Raw genomic sequence first — 23,598 nt, forward strand, 5'->3', positions numbered from 1 at the left:
GACACCAAATAAATCACTGTTGGTGATGAATGTGCGTGTGCGTCCGGAGGACATGACTGATAAGGCCAGGTATCAAAATATTTTTACTGCTACTCTATTGAATTATTCATACTAATTTTTCAAGGCTAAAAAAAGGTTAACAAGCATTTGTGTGTGGATTTTTATTGAGGAAATTAATAGAGCATCATTTGGTTCTGTTTACAAAAGCAGTAAGTAAGCAATGTTACACAGTAAATTTACAGTACTATTTTATATAATGTGCTTTCATTGATCAAAGAAATGTATCAAAAGTACTTAAGAGCCAGTACTGTTCCTGAAAATTTTAGGATACCTGGCCCTAATCATTAGTAACCATATACAGATTTCCTGTACCATATATTTGCTGTCATCCAATGAAATGCTTGATATATCTTAGAGGAAAGCTTTAGAAGTTGAATTAGAAAAGCAATCTAGATTTCATAGGCACAAATAGTTTGTAAATTACATTTCAAACCATTTTGCTTTCAAGACAAATGGTTACATCTCTTAACACAAGACACATTAAAATTTGTGACTTACATTAGGACAGTGTCTTGCGCTTCTTAGGAGTTAACTTAATTTTTCTGAAATGTGGGAGAAAAACAAGTAGTAAGGTGCCCATACTGTTACAAACAGCATTCTAGCTATACTTGACCATACAGCTGTGAGTTTACACATACATATCTGAACAGATTTCATTTCTGCTCAAAACCACACACGATTGGCATCTCCGGGCTCTTAATGCCAAACCATTCACAGTTGCTTGGTATTAAAGATAAAAAATAGAAATGTGACTGGGGATCACACCATGGTCTGCTTTGTAGAGTCCATTTGTTCCACCCTTCCCCTCCTCTTTCATTTTAGGGTCCCTGTTATCCCGAAAAATCAACAGAAAGCTCTTTGTCTCAGACAAATAACCTAGATAGTTGGATGACAAAAGATGACTCCTGAGGGGCTGTCCCACGTCTTTAGGGCCAATGTCCAACAGATAGGCCTGAACGTGAAGAACTGACAACCTCTGAACTGCTCAGTACTTTTTTACATTGATGAAAACCTTGATTGCTCCAGTGAAGTCTGCAGAGAGAAGCACCTCTGTGTGATCTGTCTTCAGGGCTCCTGTAAAGGACAGTACAATTTTATAGCATTCAGATGACAGTTTTGACGTCTCGAAATCTGTACATGAATGAATTCAAGCAAATGTACCTGAGGGTATTGTTTCCGAGTCTGTGGAGTCCAGGCTCTTACACTCTGCTTCTGGTTTCTCTGCACCAGTTTCTTGTGGAACAATAAGGCCTGGGTGGGGCGCAAAAATGGCTGAGGTGACCACTGCGTTGTGTGCTGAAAGATAAGTAAAGATTCAGTGGCATTTCAATCAAAGGGAAAACTTTAATTAGACAGGTAGTTATATTAAAATGCAATTTGTCATTCAACACGCAGCACAATTACCTTTAATCCCTTCCCAGAAGTCATTGCGGTCTCGTCTTACAGAAGTGAACTTGCTCAGGTCGTGGTAAGTGCTCCAGATGTACACATACTTATCCTCTGAGCCACTGACTATGAAGGAGTAGTCATGGCTGTAGGAGGATCACCCCAGAATACATCAATTTTTGCATAGAAGGTGTAGTGCAACATGTAAATTTCAGTTCAAAATGCTCAAGCCCAAATTACAGGACAGGGAACCTTCCTCACCTGAAGCTCGCTTTGATCTGGCTGCTGCTGTTGACATAACCCTTGTATTTCATGGACAGAGACAAGTCTCTCAGGTCATAAAGGCGAATGCGGGAATCATTTGAGGTCACCAAAATCTGTTAAGGGAAGAGGGAATTTGTCATTTAATAAATCTGTCTGACATACGTCATTATAGGGACATCAAACATACTGTAGATGTATCTGTAGTGGAAATCAGATGTTACCTTATTCTCTCCAGGTAGAGGTTCAATGCCAGTGATCTTGCGTCCAACTTTGTTCCTGCCTCTGGTGGACCTCACATGAATTTGGGTGTGGTATTTCAGACGCTAAGTAATGCATGAACAGAAAAATACATTTGGTTCAACCTGGAATGAGTACTGTGATGACAAAAATTGATGATAAAGAGATAGTGAAACCATCTATTATCAGAAAAAAGTAGCTTGACCGGTCACCTCTGTGTCATAGAAGATGCATCGCCCATCGTAGGTGCCAATGACGGCATACTTCCCATTTTGGCAGAAGTTGGCAGCAGTGATGAGACGCGTTTGGCCATCCACCTCGTTCCACAGTGCCACCTTCTTGTCTGGAATGTTCCAGAGCCGTAGCTTTCCATCCAGAGAGCCGCTTAAAAAGTATCTGTCATCCTGGGAAACAAGAAATGAGTGTTACTATACATACAGTCTGGGAGCCAAAATGAATAGACTTCTGATTTGTGCTTAGATAAGTAATGCGAGGTGATTCAACTTACTCTGGGATGGAAAGCAATGGCTGTAACAAAATCAATGTGCTGAAAGCAGCAGAGACACTCTCTCCTGGATATGTGCCATAATCTGACTGTTTTATCCATGGAAGAGGAGAGCAGGAAAAAGTTCTAGATTAAGACAAAAATAGAAAAAGTGGGACAAGAGACAAAACCAGTACTGCAAATGTCTTAAATATGTGAGGAGCAAAAGGATAAAGATAGATCAGTAAGACCTTCACCTTAGACCAGGACAAGTCCAACAGATCAGCTGTATGACCCTTGTACTTGCAAAAGGGGACTTGACGGAAAGGGGCATTCCTATCTTCTGTGTCTGGGTCCTCTGGAATACAATTTGCCTAAGATAAGAGTACAATCTGTTAGGAAAACATGGAGCATCAAGACTGTAAAATATACAGCATCGCAATACTTTTACTATTATTAAAATACCTTAAAAATCTTATAATATTTTCTGGAGAGACGTGATGACCCACAAATCAAAATTTTTATTAATTTCACTCACCCCAGGATCAGTGTCAGATTTAGAGGAGCATAAACTTTCCTGAGACGGAGAAGGTGAAACTCGACCTGGAGACGCCGAAACAAAAATAATCTTACTGCAGCCAAAGCAGAGCATCTAATTAAAATAATCAATCATCATACAACACCAAATCTGAGATGCTGATGAGGCTACCTTCAGTGTTGTACTTTATTCTCATGTTATTGAAGTAGTCAAAGGCAGTCTTCAAGACCCAGATGCGAACCACATTATCTTGGCCTGCACTTGCCAGCAGCCTCCCACAGTGAGAGAACTTCATTGTCCAAACGGCCCCCTGAGGACAAGACAAAGCTGCTGTAATACAAGCAGCTATTGGTGCACGTCTTCTCTTAAACATTAACAAAAAGGAAAAGAAAGTCAAAAACTGAGATCCTCTTACCATGTGCTCTCCACTCAGGTCCTGCACAACCTTAATCTGATCAAAGTCAAAGGGACCCTTGAAGCTGTGTGCTGCCTTGAGTTTGGCAGGCCTGGTATAAGGCATTCCCTCATCGTCACTCGATGACGGATCATCCTGATCTGTATGGAACACTGAGCCCAGCCAAAACATAAAGCATAGCTGAGATTATTAAAATCTTCACGACCGCAGAAGAATTAGTATTTCATAAGCATGTACAGTAAAACAGTCAATCATCTTCTAAAAGTTGGCATCCTCAGGGAATAGAAATTGTTCTACAAAGGTTCTATAAATCCACATATAGTGAATAAAGTAAATTATCTGTATTATTATTGTAACAAAGTTTGCTGATTTAATTGCTTTATGAGTTTTAATGATTCATCAGTGCATTTGGTTACTGCCATCTATGGATAGTGAGAAGTTTGAATTAAGCTATTTATCCTGTAATATCCTCAGTGCCCACATCCATATACCAATGTCAATCTCAGCCAAATCTCTTTTCCTGCCTGCACTTACATGTGCTTTGCATCTTGTTTTCCACTTATTTAAAAAAAAAAAAAAAAAAAACTAACCACCCTAAATTTAGTGAGTTAAAGTAGTTCTAGGACCACCCCACAATGTAATTTAGCAGTACAAATATGGACACTTTTCTCACATCAAAAAACACATATACATTTGAAGTGTTTTCCTGAAATATAGCCATCTTTATAGAAGCTTCAAATAACTGATATTTTACCTTCATCGCGCACACTTTTCACTTTGTTGACTGCCTTCTCTCCATATTCTTCAGCGAGATGCTTGGCCTTCTTCACAGACTTGCCCAGGAATTTTTTGAACTGGGTTCTGGTAAGAAATAAGCCACAACAAATTACATTCTATGTCTAGATCTTCTGGTAAGAAGGGGGGGGGGGGTCCATTTCCAGGAACAGGCTACAAGAAGTCACTAATCCTTACGTTTTCTGCTTCAGTTTTCCTCCATCTGTGTCTGCCAGTGGAGCCTGTTGCTTGTCATCATCATCTGACTGTGCTGCATCATTCCTGTGAGGAAAAAATATAACAACTTCCTCTACAAAATGTTCCATTTGTTTTTATGTGATCTGGCTAAAAAAAATTAAATTAAATAAAAAAGCTTTTCATATTGGGAAAATGTTTGATACATGTGAAAACTCTCCAATGAAAAGGACATTGCAAAGCTTTTTCTTGAAGCTTGAATTGATGGTCGGTTGTCTGCATTCAGCATATTCTGTCCAACTTTGACTTTTTGTTTTGTACAGTGTGCTGTAATACCAAAGCGCTACTTATTCTTTTTTCTCATTGTCTACCAAATGTCTGTTGCTTCACTAATTTGAAATGAATGACCAGGGGCTGCTATTGTCTCTAATTTTTGCTGCTGATGTGAGTCCATGGTCAGTGAATGTTAAGAGTCTTCCAATTTAGGGCTGTTTTTTGTAGATTACTTTCGTTTTCTTGTTATGAATCGCCAATCAAAATTTAACAATTCTGCAGCTACTACAGAAAAATGATTTTCTGCTTACGTAATGTATTCCTTGGTCCTCCTCATGATGTGCAGAGTGAGAGGGTTAATCCCAGCAGGAAGTTTCTCTTCTGCCTGGATTAGAGGGATCTCTTCACCAGTGTCCAGATTCTTAATCATCACACTAGCAAGGATTTCCTATTTTAGGATAACACACAATTGTACATTGGGTGCATAGAAGGTTAGGGGAAGGAATGTCGAAGATGTTGGGTTATAGCTTGGATTCAAGCTAACAAGGCAATAAAAAGAAACGGAGGGAATCTTACTTCATCTGTCAGTTCTCTACCAGAGTTGGAACGTGGACGCTGAGGGCCTGGAGCTTGTCCTCCACTCTGGGATGAGGCCTGTTCATCCCCATTTTCCTAAATGAAATAAAAGAAAGCAATGGGACAATAGCACAATAGATGAGGAAACTGCTACCCCATATGTAGCTTCATTTTTGAGCGGCTCTGGATGAGCACCAAAAAGAGGTCAGGTTCACAGCTTCACTCACCTGTGCTGTCACCACCTTATCCCCACTGGTTGCACTGGCCAGATCCAAGGAATGCTGCAGCTCTTTGGTTAAACTCCTCACTGTGCTGCTAGGAGACACCAGGCCGGAGGGCTCCAGAGCATCACCGCTGACCGGGGGGACTGCAGACACTGAGCAATCATACAACAGAGCACAACACTTCATCTGAAAAACTGGTCTTCTATTCTGTCTGCTTTGCATATGTGCAGTGGTTTGCCATCGTAGCTGATAAAGGACAATAATTAAGACATTTTGCCTAGAGATGCTTGTCCTCTGTTAAGTAAAACCATAACTCTAGAGGAGGGGATGGTGTGAGCTGTTCTCCCAATTCTTTGAAACATGTATTCGTGGAAAGTCATGTGTATACCGGTGGCATTGAGAACATTTTTCCCTTTTGTGAACAAAAAGGTTACTATATCTACTAGTTCATTTTTAGAACAGCTTATTATCACAAGGGATGTGAGATGACAGCATAAACCTAAAATACTTGACCCTTCTAGTATGATGTCTGGCTTAACAGCGAGTGTTTAGGTCTATGTGTGGCAAATGTGTGGCAATTGTTTTGAAGTCATACCTTTGGTTTCTTTCTGTCCACTTACTTTTTTTTCTGTAGTTCAACCAATTCATCATTAATCTGAAACACTATTCAGACTTGGTGGTTATAGGCTTGTCATTCATTCTCTCATGCTTTGCCATGCCCAGTACAAGTGAATAAAGAGCAAAACTTATGGGCTTATTCTCACAAAACTAGGACTTGGAAAAAGTTATTGCTCCTAAGGCTGCACTTCACAGCAATGTTGAATGCTTTAAAACAGTTACTGATCCAGTGTTGTCTTAAAGGTTGAGTTTTAAATTTCAAAACACAATGTGGATCAAGGACACGTAAATTTTTTCTACCTTCCAGGACACTTGGCCTCAGACACTCCTGAGACTTTTTGGATGGTAGACTCTGCCAAGACGGGGGAGGCGGTCTCGGTGGGGGACCTCCGCTTGGAGGTGGTGGGCGTAAGGGAGGAGGCTTCTTAGTGCTGGCTACAATGTCTGGCTCCACTGTGAATTGGCGTGGGGGTTTTGTAGGCCCAGAGGAGTCTGAGTCAGCCGACCTGTCTGTGATAGGGACCTGGTCTAAGATGTCTGCAGGTCTCTGCTCCTGCTCCCCTTCTGCAACCTCAACAGCCCCATAAGGCTGACTCTGTCCTATGGTGCTGGTGATGTCAGGGGGCTGAACACGTTCTTGTGACCCAGCCGATGGCCCTGGGAGATCTGTGGGTTCAGGGGCAGGTATAGAGCAAGCTCCGTTTGTTGCTGTTCTTTCCTGTTGTTCATCTTGCCTCTCAGCGAGATGAGGTTCGACAGCTGGCGCTGTTACCTCCAAGGGAACTTCCTGAGCATTAATCTCTTCCTTTGGCTCAGGCACTGCCCTTACATCAACATGTAGCTGATCTAACAGCTGAGCCACTTCACCATCATCCCCAGCACTCCCCTTTTGACTCTCCTCAATGATGCTATCAATGATCTGTGAGGAAGAGAAAATAACATAGAAGAGGAAGGAGGAAAAGAATATAACATTGGGACTTGCAATTATGATGCAAGCTCCCATGTCCAGCTCAACAACAAAAGAAGAATGTTACTGTCTGCACATGTACATTTTCTTTCCTTTTCTGTCACAGTAGTAATCACAAAACAAAAAGTCAGAGCAAGAGTGACCCCCACATAAACTGGGGACAGTACAGCAAAAGATGTACTTTAAAATATGTAATTTCTAAAACACACTGTCACAGATGGTGGCTCAATTTGACCCCTGACATCTATGAGATTCACACTAACTTACACTTTTCTCATACATGAGAATATGATTAAACTCCAATATGTTGATAAAGATCTTTTCTCTTTCGATTTTATTAGTCATCTCCTGTGCAACAATAGAAAAACCATTACCTGTAGGGAATCATCTTGCTGAGTCTCAGATGCAGCAACTGTGCAGCTCACATCTTGTGCAGCATTAACTGATCTGTGTGAAAGCTGTTCAGAAAAGAATAAAAAAGGTTTTGACCCACAACAGATACACAAATAACATAAGTCACAGACCAGCTTTAATTTACGTCAAGGCTCGCCAAGCAAATCCAGACTGAGTGAAACCCATTTTGTTAAAGAAATTCATGGTTAATGGCACATTTCTTCTAAATTTTCTTCTACAATCTACTTGCCATGAGGGTGGACTCTAAAGTCAATTCCAGGGTCTTTACACTGATTTTATCCATGCATGACACACTGTTCCATGATGCATTTCCTTTTGCTGCAAAATCAATTATTTCAGTGCACTTTGCTGATTTTAGGTGCAGGGCTAATGCTTGTCAGTGAGCAAGGTTCACTCCTGGGTCCATTCCAGTATCAGTTCAGTATTGTGTTGCAGTTATAGTAGATCTTATGCAACTCTCATTAGCAAATGTAATATAAAAATTTCGGTTGTAACTGTCTGTGGGAAGGGCAGGCTGAGAGAGAAAGACTAGATAATTAATTTCCATTTTCCTATCTCTCTAGAAGGCTGCACCAGCTAACCAACAAAAGAGGCAGACATCATGGCAAATGGTTGAATATTTGCAGTCTATGACTCATTACTGAACTGCTGTATTAATGTTTTCATGGAAGGTACCTATATCTTAAGTTGAAGTCACTTAAGGTAGGTGCATATTCAAGGGATAACTACTTTAAAAACAGCAGTCCCTTTTAGATAGTCAAACACTTAATGTTAGAACGGTGTATTTTATTAGTAGGATTCAGTTCCAATAGTCATTGGTATGTGAATCTGGTAAAATACCCAGATTACTTAAGGACCAAGTCTGACAAAACTTGCTCTTTTTTAACTAGCAAAGAACAAACTACTAGACAAACAGATAGTCATTTTGCTAAACAGCAAACTCTAACAAACAGATATAATCTATCTGACAAAATAATTAATAACAAACTACCTAAACAGATTCTATAAAGGTTTTTAAAGGGTTCCAATATGATAATATTTAACTGAACTCCAACCCTAGCTACCTCCACTGCATTTTCAAACCTTTATGACTTTCAAACTAATGCTGGAATAATCATTCCAATAGCAACTCAGCACAGCATATACTGGCTTGTTTCAACAGTGCCTGGGTTTAGATAAACATACCTTAGGCGAAGGAATGACAAACTTTGCAGGTGACCTAAAAAAACACATAGGGGTAAGGTTCAAAAAAGCAATGAAAGTCAATTTTTAAAATACATCATCCTAAAGCAAACGTAATATAAAACCAAAGTTATATTAGATTAATGTCCCCCCAAGGAGTTTACATTAATATGTGAGTTATAACTCTTTTACCCCAAATAAAAATACAGACTTTCAAACCTGTGATGTCATTAAAAAAAACTTTCCGGATGATTTTGCTAACAAATACTTAATTCTGATAGAAAGACACAGACAATGATAGTATTCGATTCAGTAATGTTCCGGATGATTAATGATTAATACCTTGCATGTCAAATTATAATGATACTTCTAGGGTTGCCTCCATCATTTATATTTACTTTGAGAAATATTCTGCCAGTTTCTTGCCATAATGTAAGACAGACATAAAATCCAACAGGCAGTTTAATCTTGGTGTAATTCTCTTACATCAATCCATCACAAACTGGTTGTATTTCCTAACATTACTCTGTAAATTGCAACATTAAACTGGTTAATCCGGACTTCAGCCGTTTTACTCACCAGCCAAAACCCCCAAATCACACCCTGACAGCCAGTAATATACTTTTGATGTAGCAACAAACAATGTATTTGAATGGAAACTGTCGATTTGCATCTTGGCTTCAGCTTTCAAAGGAACCAGTTCCTACAAACAATCCTTATCCTGCGATCCCGAGATCTCAGGAATAACATCATGTGACCTGTGTGTTGGGGCAGACTCTCCCTGCACTGTCAAACAGCTGGTGAACTTAAATACTGTGCGAAAGTAATTGAAAAATTGACTGAAGTTATTTGTACCTAACTTGTCTTTGAAGCAGCTGAGTTAACGTTACCTAAATGAACATCTTTGCAAAATGAACGTTAACCAGTTAGCTGTCAATGCTAAGTTGGCTAGGTTCTTACAATTTATGGCACATAAGATAAAACAAGCAGAATGTGTTTCCTTACACTTTTGGAGATGGAGTAAAATTGACGTCCTCGGGAGCATCATAGAATTCCTCGGTGTCACTTGTATCTGACGCCATGCTAACGTGAATTTAGCTCGCTAGCTACTCTAAGTTAGTCGCCAGGCAGCTGTCTAAAAGCCTAACCTGCGAATGACTCAAGTGTTGCACACATGCGCTAGTCTCTCTATATACTGCCTTCCCGATATTAATGTTATTATTTAAAAGGCTTAGCCCAGGCGTCGTCAAATAACCATTTTCCTGTCCAACGTCACGCCATAACGTTTAACTATGCTAGCCAATTGCTAGGCTAACAAATGTAATCTAGTCGCATGACTGGCCGCCACCTACTGCTGACTAGCTTCCCAACCTATTTTAAATGTCTCATTCACGGCTAAGTATCTTCCATGAAAGCAAAAGCTCAAACGCGCGGTTTTACAACAGGATACACTGAATCAGCTGTCAAGCCAACGGAGCCTTTGGACCGCGTCATACACAAACCACTAACACAAAAAATACGTCTCAGCCAGCGACGTGAGTCGAAGGGCGGGGCACAGACGCCCTCTTCCTGTGCTTCACTGTTACGGCAGCAGGGGATGGTTTCCCCTCCATACTGCCGCCTACTGGACTCATTGAACGGCGAGCAAGAGGATGGAGAAACCGGGGTTGGGCTGTCATGAGACATGGGATCCTGAGTGGGGAGTATCACTAGGGAGATTTTAATTACATCCAAAGAATGCAGTAGCCACAACATATTTTCAAAGGCTTGAAAAACACCATCCAAGCATCCAAGGAAAGCTAATCACTGAAATCCCTGCTGGATTTTTGAGGCAGATACCAATATAGATTTTTAACATGAGTACATAACATGAACAAATATTTTTGATAAGGATTCCTTAAATTTGGTTAATTAAGAAATGTAACCAAGATATGCAGGCCCATACCGACCACTTGAAATACAAACATGTCAGTGGTTTCTGTTGGGCAGTCTACTGTATGTCTACTCTATATTCTTGTTATGTATCAGCTTATATACACACCAATGGCAATATGTCTGTGATGCACTAGAGCTGGCCAAAAATGTCCACGATGCTGATTCAAAAGTCTGACTTTGTACGTGTAAACTAACATTCTAAATCAAATATCTCTCTATCTATCTATCTGTCTATGTATCTATCTACCTATCTCTTCATTATTTATTTATATATTATCTTACCTTTGTAAGTCCACTCTTACTATTTACTGTGTACCTCAGAAACCTGCTGAATTACTGCCGTAGGTGCCCTTCCTTATTTAAAATGTTCTTCCTTGATTCTTCTTAGGCCCTGCACTGGTCACATAGCCTATCAACATTGATTTCACAGTTCAAACACTGCTTCCTTCCCTGCAATGCCCCAATTCTTGATGTCAATCAAAGCTTCTCATATCTTCTACATTCAGTCTATTCTCTCCACAAGCACTTGCACACTAAATAAAGAAGGTGCTGAGTGTATCTTTGTAAACCAAGGGCCACTTACAGTGATACACAAAACAATTTTTAAAAAAGTGAAAACTATACAGAAATAACTGATTCTGGAAGGTGTGTGGGAATCTTTAATTGTAAACTTTAACTATACTAGAAAATGCGATTACATGGTACTGTTATCAGTTGGATGTTTCGTTAAATCCCAAGTGCAACTCATGAAGTGAAAATAGGTTGGTAAAACATAGACATAAATGAGCAGCTGCAGGTCCCACTCACTCACACTTGATGTAAGCAGGCACTATGAAGAACTGTAAAGCAGTTCAGCAACATGACCACTGAATTTTAGGTCTGTTTTTTTATTCAATCAAAGCACTCTTTGTTCCAGATCAGTGCCTCAGTTGAGTTTATAATGAGCTTGCAAATTAACTGATGACTGAGCACCTCCAAAAGGTGGAGGTGGTAGAGGAGTGATTATTAAAAGGAGCCTCTGTGCATTTTAATGAATGCATACATTATTTTGTTTTGGTCATATTGTAATTGGACACTGTAGTTGCATTAATGTTATCAAGCATTAGTTGAATATTGATTGCCATTCTTTGCAAGCCATTCGTCAAGCTATCAAAATTCAATATCCCGTAACCACGTTTGAATGTTGGTAACTAAATCACAAACTCACTGTTTGCTCTGCATTCCTTCGTATAAAGTTTTGTAACCATATTCATTGCCAATGTATAGGATTGTCTCTTCAGTTATCTTTCTTAATTTTTTTAAATTCAAAAGTAGATCTATTGAATAATAACAATAACAATATGTTTAGATGTAATGGGTGTCCCTGGTCCAAGGATCTTGAAATTTTAACATTAAACAACATTTTAATGTTAATATAGGCTATTATAAAACAGTTATTTATAAACTCTAAAACACTTTAGTCATTGTTTTTGAATGTGTCCGGGATGAAACCCATAGGCTAGATACCTGAAAGATAACTCTTGAATTGGTGTATACAACCAGATGAAGTGCACATAAGGTCTTGCACATAAGTTTCCCATTCATTGTTTATGAAGCAGTGGTATTGCCAAAATTTATTTTAGCGTGGCTTTAATAATTTGAGAGCCTGTATGTCTAGTTAAGTGTATTGGGACATACAGTATGTAAACTCATCAAGCTGCTCATTTGGAGTGGAAGTCCCACCTGGTAAGATTACTGTGTCAGCTTTGCGCGGTTGAGAACACAAACTGTCAGACACACCTGTCAAGTGTTCAGTCAATCATTTTATGTTAACAATGAATGATATGATACAGCTGTGTGAAATGGGCTTGCTTTTATTGATAGAACACACAGAGATTCATCACCTAACTCTGAAGCTCTATGTTGCTGTATAGCCTATTTTAGATGATTGTTTTTGTGCTACATTTATGTTTTCTTTTGTTGATGAAGCTTCTGAGTGTGGAGACAAGGAGTGTGTTTGTGTGTGTGTCTCTGTGTTTGAGAGGACTAGAGCATAAAATTAAAGAACCTGCTTGGGCAAAACTGTACTTTATTAATGTCGTGCAAATAAAGTAAATGTGAACTTGAATTTGAAAAGGAGGAGATAATGACTTAAGTGTTGACACTTTTTGTGATAACACTAAGAATAGGGAAAAGGGAGTTATGATGCAAACAGTTACATTTAATGAATATCTTTGATGATTTAGATTATAAATTGAACTGTAAAAACAGATATATTCCATGTTTGAACAAGAATAGCATCTCATTGCCTCATCTAAAAAATTCCGCTTGCATCACCCTTATGGCATGTTCAAACATTCATACATCTGCTTTTGAGAAAATCGCCACACGTATAGCAACAGGGATTATTTTCTTTTTGCATTAACCACACAGTGTGTCCTTGTTACAGTCGCTTTTAGAACGAGCGATGTTCCCTGTAAATTCATACTTGTAAAATGAACCTTCTAGATTACCTATAAACTAAAGCTAGGGCGTTTAAGAGGGCCCACCCTAAATTACCATAAATAATCGTTCAGAGCACAGCAATGCAGACATTTATTTCAGGCTACAAATTCTTCAAAGACAGAGGACTCTTCTGTAGAGCCACTTTATTTAGTAACGGAAGTTTTGAGCCAATGAGAAAAGACTGCCATACTCTTCCACCAATGGAAAGTTTTGATGCTCCAGTTCTCCTAGTAAGCGACAATCGCATTGGATAAAACAAGGAACGAGGCTCCAGTGGTATAAGTGGATTTGGGGCTTGGAAGGAAAACAAGGACGCCAGTTAACGTTGTCTCGTTGTTGAAGGTATGAAATCTGTTGTTTTTTTCTTAAAGTTCACAGTATGTATTTAAGATACATTGAGTAATTGGGATATCATACATAGTATATTAAGCTCAACAAATAGCAGGTTGACAGTAAGTCACAGTCATTTGTTGTTGGTGGCAAACAAACCAACCAACCAACCAGACTAACTAATAACTAACCCAACTAACTCCTGTTAAGACGCCGAGCTATTACGCTGTCATTAGTTGAGATAACGTAGCAAGCGGATGAAGGTTAACTGTAACCAACTTGACTGATACATAGTCGACTGTCCTGATATAACGTTATTTCAAGCTAGGCAATGTTAACGTTAAAGGGTTAGCTTAGCTAGTTAGCTTTAGCCTGTTCCCACTGGAGATGTAACGACAATGTTGAGGCAACATGGCCAGAAAATGAGCAAAGCTCCGGTTTTACAGCGTTGCCTCTTTTGACAATACAATTGTGTAGTCCGGCTAACAAACACTAACATTTTAAATGATGACAGCCTAAAGCCTTTGCTAGCAAGTCAGCTACCTCGCCGTGGAAATAGTTTCTTCCTACATGTCACATTTAGCTTTTAAACTAACCTCCCCGGCTTGTCTGTCTAAGAGCTACAGCACTTTGCAGACGGAAACTGTCAACTACATCAGTTTCGTGTCACTAAAATCATGTCAAGTCACGTTTAACATGTTATAACAACGGACCGAACAGTAACTTTTAAAGAAACTTTACTTGATCCAAACTGACGTTTGTACCTGATAACATTCTTAAAAAAATAGTTTTGTACACAATGTTAGCTGAATTTCAAAATACGAGGATAGTTGTTCTGTGAAGTAACACACCCTACAGATATATTAAGCTTCCATTAGCCTAGTTCGTTATAAACCAACAAGTTATAGAAATATGATGCAATTGTCACATTTCAGCAGGGGATGGGGGTGTCAAGAAACACCCATCCACTGGCCATCAACTTCTGTAGGACAATATACATCTAAAATAACCATGAAAGCAAATATATTCACATTATCCTACTCTCATAAGTAACAGGGCCAAAGACTGTAAATGTAAGAAAAATCTTGAGTCATAAACAGGAGTTTAGTCTTTGAAACATACGAATATTTTCTTTCAGGATAAACTTGAAAGCAAAGTTTTGATAATTACTTAGTCTTGTTTAGTCAGACAATTTTGAAACTTTTTAACTTATAGTAGGTATTTCTGTTCTGTTGTCATCTCTGTTGCAGAAAATAAGCATTTACATGTGTAGGAAATTTTTTAAAACTGTGTGGAACTGGAGAGCAGTGTTACTTGTGATCTGTAGTACAGTAAAAAATTGTTCTCATTTTGTTTTCCATGTATCTTTTGGCTATAGAGCACCAGATTCAGAAAACTTACATGCATGACTAATTGTAAGGAGTAGGTTTTTTAATTACAACATTGAGGTATGGTCACTGTTAGGCAATAAATTGTATCTAAAATAGTGTGCAGACTGGAAAAACATAAATGTGCAGACTGGAAAACATAAAAAGTGAGTATTGTTAAAAGCGCAGATGTCAGTCTGACTTGCAAATCCTGAGAAATAACTACATATAACAGCTTTATCTTGGGGGTTTTTTTGGCTGAGATTGAATGTATGTTTTTTGGAAGAAAGACTTAGTACAAATGTTGAAAGTATCATGTTTCTGTTTTTTAGGTGTGGTTTTGGTGAGGGTATGGAGCACCCTGTACACAGAGGGGAGACGATGCCCATCGGACTGCATGACAGGTAATGTGCAATGTCTCATATTCCATTATTTTGTTAGCCACTCTGAATATGTGTATTGATTCACTGCAACTGATTTTGTTTTCATTGTTCTCACCATTAATTGCAATCAGGTAAAATTACTTATTTAAAAAAAGCAACGTTTGCTCACAGGATTGATGGTTAACGATTCTTAAACTGCATATACTGCAGCAGTATTCAGTCCTGGTATCAGTCCCGGCTAGGAAGTAGCTTCCACTTGGAATCAGAGGTGTTAATCAGGTAATCCCTGATTGGATTGTAAGAAAAAAAAAGAAGGGCTGTGGTGCTCATGATCAGGATTGAGAACTGCTGCTAAGAGTCTTACCGGGTTGTCACTTAATGACTTGAAAGATATTACAGTGTTTCTGTTACAGTCACATTTACCTTTGGCAGTCTTCCACACCTGGATGGGCTGTGCATGATGATGTCTAATTTGTTGTTATTTGCAAGCAGTCTTGGTATACAAAGACTGAAATAGGGGTTTTCAATGGCAAACAAGCAAATCTCTTTATGAGCTGACCCCCTGTCTCTGCCGGTTAGAGTCAAATGAGCGACAAACCCTTTGCATAACAAAAATCATGGTGGATCATGTATTTCGTTCTTAAGTGCTGACAGAATATCAGTGAACAACGCAAAGTAAGTGAATAGTATAAACAGATGAAGATTACTACCTGCGTTTGACACATGACACGATGGCCACTGAATTGAGTTCTATAGTCATCTTAGTTGCTTGTCTCCCTTTACAGCACTGACTTGTTCTAAAGTTGCTTGTGTATAGACATCAAAATACCTTATAACCTGATAAAAAAGACATTCATATGGATGTTTTTATAAAGTTGGAGCTTTTTGCAGCTTTACACATGGCTATCTTTACCTGATATGCTGCCTATGACTTCCAGTATGAGAAAAAATGACAGATAGGGTGACGCATTTTTCTTGTTTTCAAGTTTTTCTTCACTTTGCCACGGAGGAATATTAGTTTGACTGTGAGAGTGCTACAGAAGAGCTGAGAGAAGGTCAAATGGAGAATCTACAGAAACTGGTTTGATTATGTAATTGTAGTTCTCTAATTAGCATGTATGTGTATTTCACATCTAATGTGTGACCTCAACAGAAACTCTTATTTCTCCATGTCAGCCATAACTGGGCACACCCAAGTGCATGAATGTCAGGAAGAAATATGCTCGGGCTTAATTTGGAAACCTTCACTGTGCTCCTTGTAGAAATTCCCTAATTCTGGGACTCAACTGTCTCTGATGTGTTGATGTGTTTATGTTACGCTAGTTATTCTGCAATACCAAATGAGGTAGAATATGTTAGTTCTAACTCTTGGAACAGTGCTCAGTTGTTGTTGTTTTTTTTGTTTTTTTGTTTTGTTTTTTTGTTGTTTTTTGGCATCAGTGACAAATGAAGACAAAACTTGGAAGATGATGGAAGAGTCTGTCTCACATTATGTCAGTACTGTAGATCACGTGTGAAAAGAGGTGTTTTTAGAGACATTTTTCTGGATCTTTAAGTTAAATGGCTGTATAATACCCTTACTGACAGGAATGGGAGGAGCTGTGAAAAAATCAAGTATGCCTACTACTGTGGCCTACACGCTCTCTGCCAGCTTTTTAATCACTATCACTGCACCCATTGTATCATATTTACTGGTAATCCATGACTTATGCAGGTTGACAAATTAATTTGTTGTTGTACAGTTGTGGTTGAGGTTTGCATGAACGACAACGAGTGATGTAAGAGATGGCCATTATGTTTTCAGCTATGTCGTTCATCAAACAGCTGTCAGCTAGTCAAAGCCCAGCCTGCTGGAGGAGGTATTGAGTGTAGAAGAGTGTGTGAATTTCACACATTTTGGCTTCTTACTGTAGGCAGTGCCAGTTGGTTTCACGCAGATTCATCTTGAAATTAGACCTGCATGTTGAAATCAATCTATTAATGGAGGACTGTCTGACTGTCTCACCTTTTGTTTTTTTTTTAATTTTTCTTTTTTTTTCTGGATAACTGCTCATCCGATAGACTTCAAACGTGACGTATGTATTGTTGAGTACCAAAGGAAGTGCAGCATCAGTTTTGGATGAGCGGTTCTTTAAAAAAATAAAAAGAGAAAAATTAAACAACAGTCGATTAGGACTGCGGCGATGCATCCACGTAACTGATGTAATCGATTACGACAACAGGGCATCACAAAGATGGCTGGGCCTGGTCAAAGCGTGGATTCCCCAGAAAACAAGCTGCAACCACCAAACCTTGCACGGGATCATCTCAAGTGTGGGAGTATTTTAGACAGAGACTCAAGCTCTGCAAATTGGAAATGGCTTATCACAGCAGTAGAACTGCAATGCATGGACACTTGAGGCGAAAGCATCCCAGAGCGCTTTGTTTAAGACACAGCAACATCAGGACAGCACCGCTTTGTTTGCTTTTTATCTCTATCCAAGCATGATTTATTAGGTTTATTAATTTATGCACAGCTGCTGTTATGGTAATGTAACGTTAAACCATGCATCATCTAACATTGTTATTTAGCCGTTGTATATTTTCTGTTTCCTTTAACGGCCATGTATGAGTGAGTACATGGCTTAAACTAACATTACAGGCTGTTGTTACAGAGTGTAAATTATTTCAGATATTATACTTACTGATCCAAAAATTGCCAGTGATATTCTTAACTGCATATTACTCCAGTAATGAATTAAATCCTTGTCATACCCAATTTTTGGTTTTAAGTCAAGTTCTTCAGTAAAAATACTGATTCTTTAGTTCAGGGAAATGGTAACAGTGACACACAGTGATTAAATTAATCTACATTCACTTGCCCATTTGAACACCTAGATAAAACAAATGCAGTATAATACAACAGCCCTGCAATAAATCCTCCCTCTCAGTAAACCCAGCACAGTTCAACAGCACCACAAATGACAGCCTCCACAATGACCATCAAAATAAATCAACATCTTCTTAAACAGATTCAATAAAAACTGAACATTATAATCCTCATGAAGGGAGGATTTATTATAGGCCTATTTGTTTTATACTGCATAAGTGTTGTCTAGGTGTACTTAATAAATTGGCAAGTGAGTGTATGTGTGGCAGCAGTCCTTTTGATTTTGTGGTCCAGTATTTTCTGATCAGGTATCTGACAAATAGGGTCTATTATTATTATTATTATTATTATTATTATTATTATTATTAATGTTTTTTTTTTGTTTGTTTGTTTGTTTGTTTTTTGATCTCATAACACTGCAGTAATGTGGAAATTATATAATAATGATTAGATGATGAATAAAATATTGAACTATTAAGATAACAAGCACATTTTGAACAGGCACTGCACTAGTACTAGGGAAACGAACCTGTTTGATGTGAGTTTGGTTTAATCTGTTAGCAAAAGATTCTCCTTTACTTGTGAACATGTGGAGGTCAATGAGACACTACACCAATTGGATGGGCAGTGTAAAGTACTGTAATTAATGCAGGTGGAGTCAGAGTGCATACTGTCTGTCCACAGCCTGAGCAATCAATAAACAGATACTTCTCTGAATAACCCTAGAAAGAGTAATCAATAGTTCTTAAAAGGTAAATTAACATCTTTACACTGGAAAGGTTTGGGATTATTGTACTGCTACTACTAGTGCATGTACTTGTCATTCTGTACTATATAGAGCGTTGAAAGTGTAAAAGTCAGAAAGAAATAGCTTTTCCTTTTTCTTTTTTAAATCCAGATGGGAGGGGGTTGCAATTCTGGGAGGACAGTAATATAGCAGAAATTAGGATAAGAGGTGTAGCTCTGAGCTTTCAGGCTTTGACAGAGGAGACTAAATGACTGCTGCCTTTGCCATTCTGCCATTTACAGTAGCTGTTGAGGCTGGAATGTGTGATGACAAGGTTGTTATGTGGATGGAGCTGCAGGTGGTAGAAGATGAGGAAAATGTCACGACCAAGATGTTAAGGAATCTACCTTCCCCAGGAGACTTGTAAACCAGCTCTGTGGTTTTGAAAGTAGCACAAACAACCACATAAGGTAGTCATTTAGTCTAATAAAGGTATCAGTTGGTTCAAGATTTTTCTTTAATGTTTTTCATAATGCTAGCGTAGAGAAAACTATCCGGTATAAAGTTGGTGGTTAAGTGTTCAACAGTACTGCAGCCATTGTCGTATTGGTTGGGTAGGGTTGGGTTTGTATGAGTGGACAAATGTATGATATATGCAGAAATATCCTCTAAACACCAGGTATTGTATTTGTACATGTATACAGTATAGCTGAAATTTTACACAAGAACAGATTATCTGGACAAATACGCATTTTTTTCCAAAAGGAAAATCTGTTAAGAGAAGCAACTTCTGCTCCCACTTGAACACTTCTTGTGAAGCCTTTTTTGTAATAGCTTGACAGTGCCATCTTGACCACTTGGAGTTGCAACAATCTGATGATGATTAAAACTTGGTGATACATAAAATAACATGGAAAAAGAGGACTTTTGCGTTGAAATAATCTGGACTAATGTGTTCTTTGTCAGAACCCCTTTTTTTGCTACTTTGTTTGGCATAAGTGCTTGTGAATCCTGAGATTGATTGTGTATTCTGTTTTTGTGGGGGTCATCGCTTCTGTAGTTATTTGACCCGTAATGATGTTTTTTTTTTGTCTGTGTCACTGGCCAATAAAGAGGGTATTTGCTTTTTTCCCTTAATTGAAGAAGTTAAACTGGAATTTATCTCTTCGATACTGGACAGGACTGAATCCACTGCAACTTCACCCGCATTCATCTGTTTGAGTGTAGATGTTCTACTTTTAAATTATACACTCAGTTACTCGTGCTTCAACTACAATGCGGCACATATGGATAGTTGTGGCCGAAAGGGCGTTGGACACCGGTTGTTAAAACTTCACTTTTATCTAAGATGGCTTTGTATATTTTATAGAATTATTAATGACATCAAAAATTTCTGTCTCTTAATCACTTGCACAATAATCCACCAAATGTAACTGATTTGATTAAAGTGGGGCAAAAATAATAGACATGATTACTTCTGTTTTCCTTTTTAAAATATGATTTTCTTTTTCTCCTTTTTTCCTGTTTTCCATATTAGGTATAGTGCTGCTCCCTCTCTTTCACCAAAACCCTTTTTATTTTTTTACACTGGTTTTCAAACAAGTGGTTTAAATTGGAGAGTTTATGGGGGTGCCCTGGTGGTGTAGGGGTTAAGGCACCACTATACTCCATTAGAAGCCATACAACAACATGTCGTACAAAGTAGTTCTTTTCCAGCGTAACCCGACCCTTAGGCTGCCGACCATGAACCACAACATTGCAATATGTCATTCCACTCTCTCTCTCTCTCTCCTTGTTTCCTGTCATTTCTCTACTTTGAACAACAACAATGAAGGCAATAAATGAACAATGACCTTTTAATAAATTAATGTTTTTTTAACAATTAAAGAGTTGCTTATATCTCTAGATGGCTGGAAGGCTTGAATTGTGAGGCAGATGCAGGAATTATTAGACACAGAAGATGGGGCTATTCCAATGCTTAATAAAAGGTGGACCAGATCGAGATGTGGACATTTTTCAACTTTATGCTCATAATCTGCTGCACTGTGCTCAAGTTTGTCAAGCTCGGTTAAGTCATAAAGGACTTGGCTGAAGAAAGCTGCCTGATGTTGTCAGACAGCGTGTTCTTCAGTCTAGTTTGTCTGAAGTGTACAGCAGCCTTTACTGTGTCAAGGTTTCTGGCATCATCACAGCAAAGCTTTGAGCGTTCTACCCGGTTAATGACACTGAGGTGGAATGAGAGGGATCGTGCAAAGAAAATTTTGATTCAAAACTCACTAAACTTAGTTTAATAAAAATGTAATGCATAGCCTAAACTGGAGTTTTTTAAATTGGTGTTGGCACTTTCTAGAAGTTTGAAATAGTCATAAGTATATAAGGTGTTTGCTGAACTGTGTCGGTCCATCTTTATTGCTTTACACTGATGGTACTTGGGCTGACAATGGCTTCCTCTACCCATGGAGGCTCCAGAATAATTCTCATTTATCCCACTATCTTTTTTGTTTAACCAGAACACAAAATACAGCTTTGTCCAAAAATGATATGTGGAAAAAGCCTGTATGTGAAGCCTCTGTGTGGGTATGTTTTCAGAATTATCAGAAATTTGCCGAAACAGCTCTCCAATTCTTAAAGCTCGGACTGCTATGGTGACAAGACATACTGTATGGTGAAAAGATCATACAAATTTAAAATCTGTAGCATTTCATTATTACATCCACTATTAAATAAAATGTGTCGTTAGGGCTCCAGTTGTTTTTTGAAACATAACTGAAAAAATTAAAACCCACCTTTCATTGCATAAGGAATAACTGGGACTCACTGGATAGTTGAATACTTCTAGTTCTATCTGGTTGATTTTTATTTTAGCATTACCACTGACAGAAATTAAAGTTTGACTTCCACAAAACCACATGTTAAACCTTAGAGGATAGCAAATTTATGTGATTCAAAGTAATTGAATAGTACAAATTTCATAATAGTTGTTTTCTCTTTCTCTGACTACTTTAACCTCCTTTTACTTCTTTCCGTAGCACGCCCAGAGCTGTAATCACAACTCCTTTAACAAGGTGGCACTGTTGCGAAGCTACTGGGCTTTTCACGAACCCTGAAAGGGTGATGGAAAGGCAGGGCTTTTTCCCCCTCCTACCACGAGACAGCCGTGAATGCAGCAGGGCAAGTAGTCGTGGTGGATGCAATTTATTGGCTTCTCAGTGCTGCCGCTAAAGTCACAACCCTGACTGTAGCCCGCACTGCCTCTACCACTGTATTTCTATAGCTGCTGCTGCTACTCTCCCTCCCCCTTAAATGGTGTGGGCAGAGTGGGATGGAAGACTGCATTGGAAACCTTTTCATGGAAATGGTCTTTGCTGTTGGTATTGCTGTAGCACCATTCTGGTGACAACAACATGCCGTTGAAATGGAAAAGCGGTTCTCCTGTCAGCTGGAAATTCCCAGTGCCTGTTCTTAAGACATCCAGGTCCTCACCCCTTTCGCCTGCATACATGTGAGTAAGAGCTAAATAGCATTTACATTATACCATTGTGGCCATGTATATGGAGATGAATTGGTTTTGTTTTGTAAATTATTGTGACATTATTATTTTTTTGTTGCAGCCCTAATTAGGCAGAATGCAATTGAGCCTTGTAGTGTGTCAAGAGATTCGCCTTGTCCAGCGTGAATTTTATGGTTCACTGGCAGAATGCTTTTCCCTTGGTCAGAGGGGCTCATTTTGCCGCTAGTCTTGACATGGCAAGCACCAAATCCCCGACTCTTGCCCTCTCCCTGTGGCTATGTTTATTTGGGAAGAGGGACTCACCAGCTTGGGAGGAGCCTGCCTTTGTCAGGATGTCTGGCGTGCCCTGGTTTAGAAGCTATTGTGATCTGCTACTGTTCAGGAGGGGGGGGAGGGTAGAATGGAAGTGCTTCAAACCGCTTCTCGCCATACTCTCTCTTTACCCCTTTCCTGAGCTTTTCCTGGCCCAAAAGAGTCAGACCCCCGCCCCCAAACACACACACACAGTTTTCAAGATAAGCTAGGCTAGCTGATAGCCTAAAGGTAATTTCATAGGCTAGTAGGGCTTACTTGGATGGATTTTTACAAAATTGGATTTATACAGTCTACAGCTTTACTAATCAGCTTAAGAGCTTAATTTTGCTAGTTTTACTGAAATGTTTACTTTAAAAATTACTGCACCACAGCAAGAGAAATATGTGCTCTAACCTCTGTTTTTGCAAATTTTCCTTTAAATGTGCTCAGTCAGACAATTGATATCGGCAACATGGCTAATTGTAAATATACAAAATACAGTATGTCTGTACATTTATATAGCACCACCTTCAAACCCTAAAGAAGTCTTGACAAAATTATATCACTCTGTGTCATTCTGTAAAGAGTCTACAATGATTCACTATTGACACTATTGACTTGGTAATTATGGATTTAATCTTTATTTAACCAGGGTAGTTTAACTGGAACACCCTGCCTCACGCACACAGTTATTTATATCCACACCTGGAAGCTCCCAATTACAAGCACAATCTTAGCTATTGACCACTGAGCAGCATGAGGTTAAGGGCCTTGCTCAAGGGCACCTCAGTAGTTTTTAGCGATTTAGGGGCTACACACCCTTCCCCTGACTTCCCCTTTCCTGACAGTTTGTAGATCAAACTGGGGACCTCCCAGTTATTTGTAGTTTAATTGCTAACACTGTGCAATACGATCTGTAATATGAGTTGTTTAATGTAGATTTATTTCAAAACTCTACCTCTTTTTTTTGAATAAATCATGCTGTGTCAATGACTTAACTACTGTATATTACTTTTATCTTAATAGCAGATAGTGTTCACACTCTGGCAAGTGAAGCATATTCAGGCCTTGAAGCTCCACCTTAATCTGCC

The 23,598-nt window shown here is 38.8% G+C and overlaps 2 protein-coding genes across 3 annotated transcripts in view; one reads left to right on the forward strand and one right to left on the reverse strand.

Moving 5' to 3' along the window:
* Positions 1-11: 11 nt before the first annotated feature.
* On the reverse strand, positions 12-10,151 carry wdr44 (WD repeat domain 44). Its single transcript, XM_040149858.1, has 20 exons — positions 9,613-10,151; positions 8,611-8,644; positions 7,386-7,469; positions 6,345-6,963; positions 5,430-5,578; positions 5,203-5,298; positions 4,938-5,074; positions 4,357-4,440; positions 4,139-4,245; positions 3,385-3,536; positions 3,141-3,279; positions 2,970-3,034; positions 2,689-2,805; positions 2,456-2,578; positions 2,160-2,351; positions 1,932-2,033; positions 1,708-1,823; positions 1,465-1,592; positions 1,222-1,356; positions 12-1,134 (listed from the first exon to the last, which is right to left on the reverse strand). The coding sequence occupies exons 1-20, from the start codon at positions 9,687-9,689 to the stop codon at positions 1,046-1,048; spliced, it is 2,745 nt and encodes a 914-aa protein (XP_040005792.1). The 5' UTR covers positions 9,690-10,151; the 3' UTR covers positions 12-1,045.
* A 2,998-nt stretch (positions 10,152-13,149) lies between these two features.
* Positions 13,150-23,598, forward strand: part of klhl13 (kelch-like family member 13) — a 35,986-nt gene continuing 25,537 nt past the window's right edge. For both annotated transcript variants that reach the window (XR_005709274.1, XM_040151139.1), the window contains exons 1-2: positions 13,150-13,368; positions 15,056-15,127. Coding sequence is in view for 1 of the 2 variants with exons in the window: in XM_040151139.1 (XP_040007073.1) it covers positions 15,075-15,127 (53 nt within the window). In the remaining variant the exon portion in view is untranslated. The remainder of the gene's footprint in view (positions 13,369-15,055; positions 15,128-23,598) is intronic.

Source organism: Xiphias gladius, chromosome 17 (genome assembly GCF_016859285.1).
Source record: "Xiphias gladius isolate SHS-SW01 ecotype Sanya breed wild chromosome 17, ASM1685928v1, whole genome shotgun sequence".
Classification (NCBI taxonomy): domain Eukaryota; kingdom Metazoa; phylum Chordata; class Actinopteri; order Istiophoriformes; family Xiphiidae; genus Xiphias; species Xiphias gladius.

Bases quoted from the DNA above. Each gene is read 5' to 3' on its own strand.
- wdr44 (XM_040149858.1), bottom strand. From the start codon at position 9,689: ATGGCGTCAGATACAAGTGACACCGAGGAATTCTATGATGCTCCCGAG. The intron at 6,964-7,385 runs GTAATGGTTTTT...TCTTCCTCACAG, and splicing joins AGCAAGATGATTCCCTACAG to ATCATTGATAGCATCATTGA. The intron at 3,035-3,140 runs GTAGCCTCATCA...CGGCGTCTCCAG, and splicing joins AATAAAGTACAACACTGAAG to GTCGAGTTTCACCTTCTCCG.